Source organism: Carassius auratus, unplaced genomic scaffold (assembly GCF_003368295.1).
Source record: "Carassius auratus strain Wakin unplaced genomic scaffold, ASM336829v1 scaf_tig00008542, whole genome shotgun sequence".
Lineage (NCBI taxonomy): Eukaryota > Metazoa > Chordata > Actinopteri > Cypriniformes > Cyprinidae > Carassius > Carassius auratus.
The window spans coordinates 38,617-49,136 of NW_020523952.1; the positions used below are offsets into that span (position 1 = coordinate 38,617).

Below are 10,520 nucleotides of genomic sequence, written 5' to 3' on the forward strand. Positions count from 1 at the left end.
CGTTAACGCGCTAATTTTGACAGCACTAATATATATGTATATGTGTGTGTATGTATGTATATGTGTATGTATATATATACTGTATATATGTATGTATATATGTGTATGTATATGTGTATATATACTGTATATGTGTATGTATATATGTGTATATATATGTATATATGTGTGTATAATGTGTATATATATTTAAAACATTTATTAAATAATATTTATTTAGTTTCACATCTAGGTGAAATTTTTTATTTTTTTATTTGTACCACTGTCTGTTCAAAATAAATGAAAAGAAACCGAGCCTAGTAGATTTTGTTTTTCCCTGTTGTATCGAAATCGTACTATCGAACCGTGACCCCCGAACCGAGGTACATAATGAACCGTGACATCTGTGTACCGTTCCAACCCTAGTAGTTAGTCTTCATAGAAGAGATGTGTGCCGTTTCTCTCTGTGATGTGTTTTTTTTTTCTAAACTGTGTTTTGTCTAGATTCACTAGGGTTTGTCTCTGCAGCTGTACGGGTGTTGTGTGTGTGTGTGTCACAGTTTTTCTGTGTGTTGCAGGCTGTATCCACTCCGCTCCTCTCTCCCTGGCAGTGCCAGTACCAGACTGCACCTCGTGCCAGCATGCCTCAACGCCGGCAAAGTGAGTCATTAACCCCTGACCTCTGACCCCATTCCCTTGGCAAAATGTTCAGATTTCTTTCCCATCATCCTCGGTTTCGTTCTCTGCTGTTTCCTTTCCTCCTATCATATTCTGTCTCTCTGTAGGTTTATGGATATATATATATACACAATATAGTTAAACCAGGCAGTGAGTCAGGGCTGTATAAATAGGATATTAGTGTAATGAGAGAGAGAGAGAGAGAAAGGAGGAGGAGGAGGAGATGTGTTAGACAGATGAAAGTTGAATTTGTTTAAGAGGGTTAGACAAAGTCAGCAGATGCCCGCTGGGCAGTTTTGAAGCATCTCTGTCAGGTCTAGGTGGGTCACTGCACTGGGTGGATCACACCATCCGTCCCACAGTGTGTTTGTGTGGATGGCTCCGCTGTGTCCTGTCTTCAGGTGTGTTTGTGCAGGGATTTTTGGATACACATTGCTGTGCACCAGTGCGGTCAGTTGAAGAGCCAGCATTTGTTGTCTGAAACAGCATGAACACATGCAGGTTTAACAGATTGTGTGTGAGAGGGAGAGAGATCTGGGAGTAATAGGATTCACTATGGAAGAAGAGCATCTTTATGTCTGTATTTAAATTGGTTTAAATTTACTTTGGCAAAAGTAAATGTTATATTGTTCTGAATATAATAATGGATAAATGGGTAGCTCTGTCTCAAACTCATCCCATTGACTGAGCTTGAAGTTGGCTTGTCAGATCAAACAATCAGAGCTGCAAAAACCAAAGGTGAATTTAACCTACAAATGGCTGTAATTGGTTATAGTTGTCTGCACATTAACCTGGAATGGGTGTGGAAACCGGTTTTTGCCTAATACAAAATAAAATGATAAATCTGATTTTTTGAGAGATGAAATTAAATTATGATTATGATAAATAAATAAGATATGTATATTACCATTCAAAGATAAAAGTTAGCATGAATCAAACATATCACTGTTTCCACAAAAACAATAAGCAGCACAAGTTTTTAAAAGACAAACTGTATTTAATATATATATATATATATATATATATATATATATATATATATATATATATATATATATATATATATATATATATATATATATATATATATATATATATATATATATATATATTAGAGGTGGAAATGAGCTTCTATGGATTAGAGAAAGTATATTACTTAGGAAAAAACGGCAATTAACGCCTTAAGGATTTAACTCCTATTCCAAAACTTTAAGTCCTTATGAATGAACTTAAAACTTGTTGCTATACCAATATTTTTAGCAACAGTTTTTATAGTAAGTTTCAGTAAGGTTCAATTTGCAATAAATTGAAGATAGTGTAACTGTGTGCACAGTAAATTCAGTTGTATTGTCCTTACTATGCTGTATCACAACTTTACGCCCATGGCAGTGGAGGATTCAGGTATATATCATGAAAAATAAGTGAGAACAGCAGTAATTTAGTTTTGTAGTCATTTAATTTTGCAAGAAGAAAGCTGTGATAATTTGATTGTAAACATTGCTGTAGTTCAGGTAGAGCAGATGTCAGATTGTTTGGTGTCTTCCTCAACCGATCGGACACTTTCTTATTATTATTTCACTTTCTGGTCTGTCTTCCTCTTCCCATGTTCTCCTCCCTGTCTTTTTCTTTTCTCTTCCCTCTTTCTATTTCCTGATTGGATGAACTTGTTCTCTGTGTTGTTTCTCCCCCTCTGCTTAACCCATAATACTCCGGGACAGGGGTGGAGCATCTTATACATTACTTCCGCGACACAGCGTGGTACAGTAACCTCTACTAAAAGCTTCAGCCTTTGCATGGTCATGTGACCTGAATGACTGATGCATGCTTTTGAATCTGATTTTTATTTTTGAAGCATGGATTCGTTTTTTTTTTTTTAAACATTCACATACAAAACAAGATACAGTTGGCATGATACATTTTTGGCTTGGTTCATGACTTTTTTGCCCAAACCACCTATATGAAGTCCTCTCTTCCTCCGTGAGCTATGATTGCTGTGGTTATGTCAGATCTGTCTTCGCTTTGATGGAGCTACAGTGTTGTTTACTGGTGTGTTCTGGGAGACCCACCATCTCTCTCAGCCTGCTCCCAGAGACTTTATCCAAACAGTCATCTGTCTGCACAGGTGAACCAGGGTTTAATTATCTCAAAACATACACACAAGCAATGAATTAGCCCATAGTGCAATTGTCCTTGGTTCTGTGACTGCACAGGGAGACGCTGAAACATTTTAGAGGGCAATTAAAATAAATTGATCCAATAACTCCTTCAGGATTCACATTTTAACCTCCTCTTCTACAAACCCAGGATATTAAAAACTCTTCTATTATCAAAATGGCCACATTTCATCAGCCAAATCTTACAGTAAGACGAATGACTGAATTAAAGCCAGACTTTATTACAACTCTCTCTGTTGTAATATCCAGCAATCGTGTTAAAAGTTATCTTTTGAAATATTTTTGGAGGGAGTTGATTCTCCCTGCTTTTCTTGGAAATCTGGATGGCTTTTTAATGCTAAATGATAAAGGATGTTTCTCTTCTAGGACAAACAGGCCAGTACTTTAGTTTTAAATAGACACCACCACAAACAAACAACAAACCTATGAAATAATTGTAATTATTAAATTATATATATATTTTTTAAATTAGGTTTTCTTTACCAATAAATAAATAAATACAATTATAATTTGCAACACTAGCGGGAAATTATGCAGCTATAACTATGTGAGAGCAAAGATTTCATATTCCTTTTTTTACTCTATTCTAAAGCAATAGCATTAAGTGCACAGCATTACTGATTTGTGATAGTCTTGCAAGCGTCCTACAAGTCATCATTGCAATTTTTGCACATCCTTATCTCTAGTGTTATCTCTAGTGTTATAGTAACTTTTCTTTTCAGACATACTAATCAGCAAAATTTAAAAAAAAAACATTTCAATACAACAGACAGCCATTTGAACACAATATACTGTATGTAATCCATTAACATAAGTTTAGTGACAACTCCGCATTGGTCAGCTCAGCCATGCTTAACCCTCTGGGGTCTGAGGTGATTTTGGAACTCTTGAGCCTTGCATTGTAAAGACTCAATCAATAACACCTGGTCCTTATTCTACTGGAAATATTTCAGATACTTCAGGCACTCATTCAGAAACCCCTTTAAAAAGTTTCACAGATTTTAAATCAGTCCACTAAAGCAAATCAGCATGGAATCTGTTTGCTGTTGCTGTTTTTCATTTTACTGTTTTGTTGCTGTTGTGCGTTTGGTGTTGCATGATTCTTTTGTTTTTATGATGTTAGTATTGTATGATGAAACCAATATTTTCAACTCTAAATTCTAATTAGATGAGCATTGTTTGAAGACAATATAAAAAAAAAACACATATGATGAATTTTATATTAAAGTTGCTATGTTGCTTGGCAACCCTAAAACTGCATAGAGTCAGTATAATGAACTATAATTCTTGGCACAAGAATTGTTTATCATGTACAAATTGTTAATTTGAACATTTGGTGTCATTTTTCATAATGCTTTTGCTGCCATTTTATAAAAGCAATAAGGCTGTGGGGCTGTTCATTACAGCAATTGTACCACAGTAAAGGGTATTTTAGGTACTCATCTTTGTATTATGCTTAAGAATATACCTTAACCATACTGTAAAAAGTGGCATTGATTGTCTTATTGCTTCTTTTAATGAAAGTGTAGAAACAGCATTATGACAACAAGCTAATATTATAACCGTACACCACTGTTCAATAAATATTTTACACACTAAAACAATTTATCTGCAAAATTATAGTTTTTTACGGTAATGTCATCCTCTGGAACTGGGGCTTTCACCAATAAAGCAAGACATTTAAAATTAGTTGGGCTTGACTGAAGCAAATCAATTATTGGTATAAACAGTTTATTAATATGTTTTAATTATTTCCTTTTTATGATTTTGAAAGCATTGTTGAAAACAGTAAAGGAGTTATTTGTCAAAGTTGTGTACTTTTCATTGGTTGACATTCTAAAGCCCCATTCACATTGACAGTGATTTGGAGTGACCAAACTGACCAGATGTCAGTTGTTTTCAGAGTTGGCAACAGAGGCGCAATTTTACCATTGAGAGTTTTTCGCATTTATGCAAATGGACAGTGATACGATGCGACAAATACTGAAAGGAGTGAAGACAGTGAAGCACACATGTCAGTCCACATCATTTAAGAAAAAAAGGGCATGGAAAATAATGCCAGTCTGTCAACATTTTGAGTGATCTATGTAAATGGGGTTTTAAGTTCTTACAGAGTTTAAAAAGTTACAGTTCCTGAGATGACTATTCTCACTAAGAGACAGAGATGGCCAGTGATAAATGCATTTTGGATGTGTTCTCTGAAGGTGTCTGTACATGTGTCTGCACCCCTGAGTCTTTGTGATTATACATAGAGGATGTGACTGTCTGTACCTCACAATTCTATATTAAATACAATTCTATTCGCTGGCAAACTTCCTGCACATAAACTCTCACACACACGCTTTTACTCCCTTGTACCTGCGTTCTTTAAGTGAGGAATGAGCATGTTGATGGCATGTGATACAATTGTTTTGTCTTTGTATTTGGAGATAATGGTCCCCGGCTGAATAGAAATGTAGCAGGCTGCACGAAATCACTGTTAGCCAGTAGGGGGTGCTGTGGTTTCAGTACATTTCTTTTGCAGCTCATGAGAAACAAGAGAGTGAATGAGAAGGAAACAAGGACTTGCGCCACTGTCATGGTGTACAGTTGTCTTTATTGAAACTCTCATGCATACATGCTCATCCACCCAAAACAATTCTATTACCACATTATTGTCACATTTGGTTCGCAACTCAACAGTCAAGTAACCAATTCTCACTATTAACAAGTTGCTTATTAGCATGCATATTACTTTATTTGGCTGTTTATTAGAACTCATGATGCACATTTGACCAGCCTTAAATCTTACCCCTAAACATAACCAACTACCTTACCAACTACTATTGAGCAGCAAATGAGTAGTTTACTGAAGCAGTAGTCATAGTTAATTGTTAGTTAATAGTGAGAATTGGTCCCCAAACTAAAGTGCGATTTAAAATTGTCAGTTTAAAGAATTTATTTGGATTCTAGTTCATTTGAATTCTACTTTTTTCTTTCATCATATATTCAGGAATTGAATTGGAAGTTAAAAGGCCTTCTCAGTTTTTGAATTGTGCACAATGCTGGTTCAAGCACAATTTGGTTTTAAAGTAGATAACCAAATTTGTAACCTAAGAGACTAATTTATTTCTTAGAATTGCAGCCAAATTTTATCAGTGATTTTGACTAACCATTGCTATGTGAACAAGACTAGCAGCAGTTGCTGTCAGTTAAAATCCCTTTTTTTACAGCATTGCTATAACTGCTTCTGTAAACTGTTCTATGAATGGGATTATACGAGAGTCACACCTGTAAATTAATACAGATATCAGTCCCATACACTGACTATGGGAATTTAGCCCCTGATCACAGATCTCAATCCTGGTTTATTGTGATAAATATTGTTGTGTTTTGTCTTTTGCAGCCTCAAATACTTCAGCCCATCAGTCACATCCCCAAAGAAACCCTCATCCAGGGAAAACTAGCAAGAATAGTCCCCACCGGGGGCCACAATGAAGCATGCACCGAAGAAGAATGGCTTCTTGTGTCCTGTCCTCCAGCCAACTGCACCTTTCCAATTCTTCCTCCTGCTAAAGACCCTCACATGGAGTCAAAATCTCTGCCTGACCCAGAAGAGCTGAGCCGGTTGCTTAGCACCCACCTTCGCATACAAGACGACAGTGAGAATGACTCACCAGGGGCTGGAGAACAGATTGCGAAATTGACCCCTGAAAGCCGTCAAAACAATCTCCTGCAGCACAGCCCGCGTGTCCTGCAACCTCCACGTCTACACAAATGGGTAACTCTCCCTGCTCTGTCTATAGGGGGCGGTAGTGGGTCAAACCCAAAACCAGGATCCTCAGTGATCCACCAGGCCCTGCAGCTTCTTCCTCCTCCTCTGTCCAGAGGTTTGCCATGCTTCAGTGCAGGGAACCACAACATTACTCGCGGCCGGCTCTCTCAGCCTTGGCCAGCAGTGGTCAGGAGTGAGGCTGACCCACAACACAATGCTCCGGTACTGCTTGGCGTCTCCACAAGACTTAAAAAGCCAAAGATCCAGTGAGGGTCAGCTGCAGCCATAGACACTGATAAGGCTACCTCCCTGAATGCATGAACACACATGCAGCTTGCACTAGACTAGGTGGTGTTAGTGGCTAGATAATGTTTTAAGCTAAACAAAGCAGCTAAGCTATCGCATCTAACTATGCAACAAAAAGTATTGTCACAATCAGCGAATCTATCGCGCAAAATTGCTCTATCACTTCAAACTAAAAGTCACTGATCATAATTCCTTAACCACTAAGAAACCTTTACCACTCACAATTACATCAACCATACAAGACAATTATAATCTAGCTGGATCCTAATGGATTGATAAACTGAAGAAAAGACTGACAGACAGAAATTCAGTCTGAAAGAGAAGGCGAAAGCAGAAAACGAGTACTAGAGAAGTCTTTGTACTAATACTCAACAAACGTCAAAGACGACGTGAGTGCTGTGTCATTGACTGCCTGTGGAGATTATTCAAGACACTCTCTGTGTCTGGCTATTTCCCCATGCGGTGTGCCCTCAGGACACCAACTCATTTAGTGGGTGAATATGACATTTACAACACCAACCTCCTGAGGTTTAACTGCGAAAACGCATATTATTTTTTTTGCAGCCTCACAGATCTTGTCTAAAAGAGAGAGTCATTATGTCATGTGACCCAAGTCTTCTCTCCAGTTTCCAAAGGAAAACTTCTCGGTCTGCTGTGATCTGATCTGTTTGTGTATTACTTTATGCCTCATTTCTCATCTTTGTCTGAATTCACCACATAAACACGAAGAAAACAGTGCAAGCTACAAAATCTTTTTTTTTTTCTTTCGTTTGCATTCCTACATAACGTCTTGTTTCCAAGTGCAGCAGTCTCTTTGACCTATAGACAGTGTTTTGGCAGGTGGGTATGCACGCCACTGACATTGTTCCCTTTATTTTCACCTTGGCTGCAGTCATGATCAGATGATTTTCAGTTTAATTAGGCTTATGCCTCATGTGTTAACAAGGTTCTTTTTTTATGGATTATGGCATGCTCAAAGCATAAACTTGCTGTTTCAACCCTCCCCTCCCCCACATTAGTTGAATACAATATTGCTATAATGCTTTTTCATTATTTATACATTAAGATGTTTACAGTTAAAATGCCTTTATTAATCTGTTTGGTCTGTTCCAGTGCTGCAGGAATAACATTTTTGCCTTGTCTTTGGAATAGAAATACTCTTGCGGTGAAACTTTAAATATACATAAAGTACCTACCTGAGCAATTTCTTAATTTTTGAAAAAGATTTTTGTCTTGATGTTGCACTAACTTATTTTTGGCTCCGCAAGTAATGATACTTAAAACATTATCATTCATGGAAAAATTGGACAATTTGTCTTTTGCCATTAGGTTTGAATGATTTGTAGAGGTTGCTTTTGTTACCAGTAGCTGTTTTCTAAGGAGAATGGTTTTCAGTTTGTTCTCCTTATGGAAATGTTTCTCTTTCTTAAGGTCAGATTACATAAATATGTCTCAGAAGGTTGATAAGATTGTCTGTACTTTGAGTTTTTGTGCTTTTGGCATGCCTTGATACATAATGCACACTCTAATACATAAATATACAACAAAATCCACTTCATGGAAGCACATGGACTTCATCTGTACTATGATTTTAAATATGCAAGAACCCACCTCTGTGTGTTTGTGCAATATATGTATCAGAGGGTGTATACGTATCAATATATATACCCTTAACCTTCAAAGTGGAAGTTTATTCTAAAGAAAAAATGTTTCCTTTTTTCCACCATACAAGGGGCATTGGGTATTACAACATGCTCTTACGTGGGCCATATACTTCTAGACACACCCTGAGCAGAGACGGGCAGCCATGTCTAAAACCAACTAAAGTAAATCAATAGAAGAAGGATATTTGTGTGTGTGTTTCTCTCTCTCACCCAACTCTGTGGTTATACTAAGCATAAAATCGATGGAGGGCTTGTTTTATAATGCTCTGGACGCACTTTGTTTGTATTTCTCTCTCTCTTTCTGTCTCTCTTTTTATCGGTGTACGTGTGCAGGAGGAGAGGCCACACATAATACACTGTCTACTTGCTAATGCAAAGTCGCAGAAGTACATTGATTCCGTCTGCTGTGGTCAGAGGTGAATCGCTCATGTCAGTGTCTGTTTACAGATAGGAGCATCTTATCTTTCATTTGCCTGTTAACAAATGAGGTGATACACACACAAAAAATAGTGTATAATTAAAGGGATAGTTCACTCAAAAGCTGCTTATGTCATTCCAAAGTATGATGACTTTCTTCTGTGGGAGACACAAGTAGATCTTTAGCAAAAAGTCCATATAGTGAAAGTCAAGCACAAAAACGATCCTGTCTGCTTGCATTTTGGACCACATTGAAAAAAAAAAAGGTTAAATATTCCTTTGTGTTCCACAGAGAAAAAAACAGGTTTGGAATGACATTTTCATTTTTGGATAAACTGCGTCTTTAGATGTGTCTAGAACTTCAACGTTTCAAGAATAACTGCAAAGATGGCAGTACCTTTAACTAATAACCATTAAGGAGCCGCAGTGTAGAAAAACAAAACCAAAAAAGAAAAAACCTTAATCAAGAACAGTTAATTGCATCAATAAAATACTAGGTATATTTCCTAATTGCATTATTAAGTGCACCTATACAAAGACCTGATACTGTTGTGTAAAATACATTTATGACTTGCTGCCCATGTGTTTATGACACCACCTTGGTTCTTATAACCTGAACAATTCTTTGAAAGCATGAAAGTGTCTGAAACAAACACTTACTATAAACTTAACAATTTCCCTTCCATATAGTTCATATCTTGTCATGTTTTTTTCCAACTGCTTTGACATGAAAGTATGCAGCAATTTCAGAATGCTACCATTGCTTCATTGTAGCTTCATGAATACAACAGCTACAACCTGTTTGTATGGACAGAAGAGGTGTTTACTAAAAGATGAATGAATTCAAGCACTTTAAATTTCAACCCCAACACTGGAGAGACTGTGGTCTTTTTGACCGGTTTAATTTGCTGTCATCTTATAGTGTGCAACTACTTTTATTTGGCTGTTTGTGTTTTAATGTTCTGTCCCTGTGTGCCCTGGTCCAGTGGAAGTTGTGAGACTTTAATAAAGTGAAGGAATATAATTCACACTCTTTGTTGCAATTTCTTTGTGTCAGACATTCATTTGCGTGGATTGCTACAGCTCTTCTTTTTTTCAGGGCTGCTTTATGCCACTGTTCATTATACTAAGAATCCACACATTAGGAAAGAATTGTTTAATATCCTCAGAGTCTGCCCTAAACACTGTGTATAAACAGCCTTGACAATAAAGACAAATAAGAGCTGAACTTAAGCATTTTCTGAAGAAAAGTTTCAGCATTGTTTCTCCAACATAGGTGGGTATACAGAGAAATACAATTTTATTCCTTCAGTTTCATCGTGCAATTACACCAAAAACAGTCTGGAAATTGTCTTGACGATTTGACGATATTTTACTATAGATTTTACTATATAGATACTACAGATAGATGGACGGATAAATAGATAGACCACATATAATCTGCGTTTGTCTTTTTCAAATGTCTTGTTGCTGACAGCCTGTATCCCTTCTCAGGGCGTTGATGATTGTGTGAAGATTTGTTGAAGGGCAGAGATCCAGGAACGCTAT

The 10,520-nt window shown here is 36.9% G+C and overlaps 1 protein-coding gene across 3 annotated transcripts in view; it reads left to right on the forward strand.

Annotated features, from left to right (window-relative positions):
* LOC113072140 (serine-rich coiled-coil domain-containing protein 2) overlaps positions 1–10,000 on the forward strand; it is a 33,996-nt gene extending 23,996 nt beyond the window's left edge. The window contains exons 10-12 of one of the 3 annotated variants that reach the window (XM_026245262.1): positions 558–639; positions 2,376–2,415; positions 6,217–6,428. In XM_026245262.1, coding sequence (XP_026101047.1) covers positions 558–639; positions 2,376–2,415; positions 6,217–6,277 — 183 coding nt within the window. In that variant the 3' untranslated portion in view covers positions 6,278–6,428. Of the gene's footprint in view, positions 1–557; positions 640–2,375; positions 2,416–6,216 lie in introns of all 3 variants that reach the window. The other 2 variants (XM_026245263.1, XM_026245261.1) reach the window with 2 other exon arrangements.
* Positions 10,001–10,520: the final 520 nt, after the last annotated feature.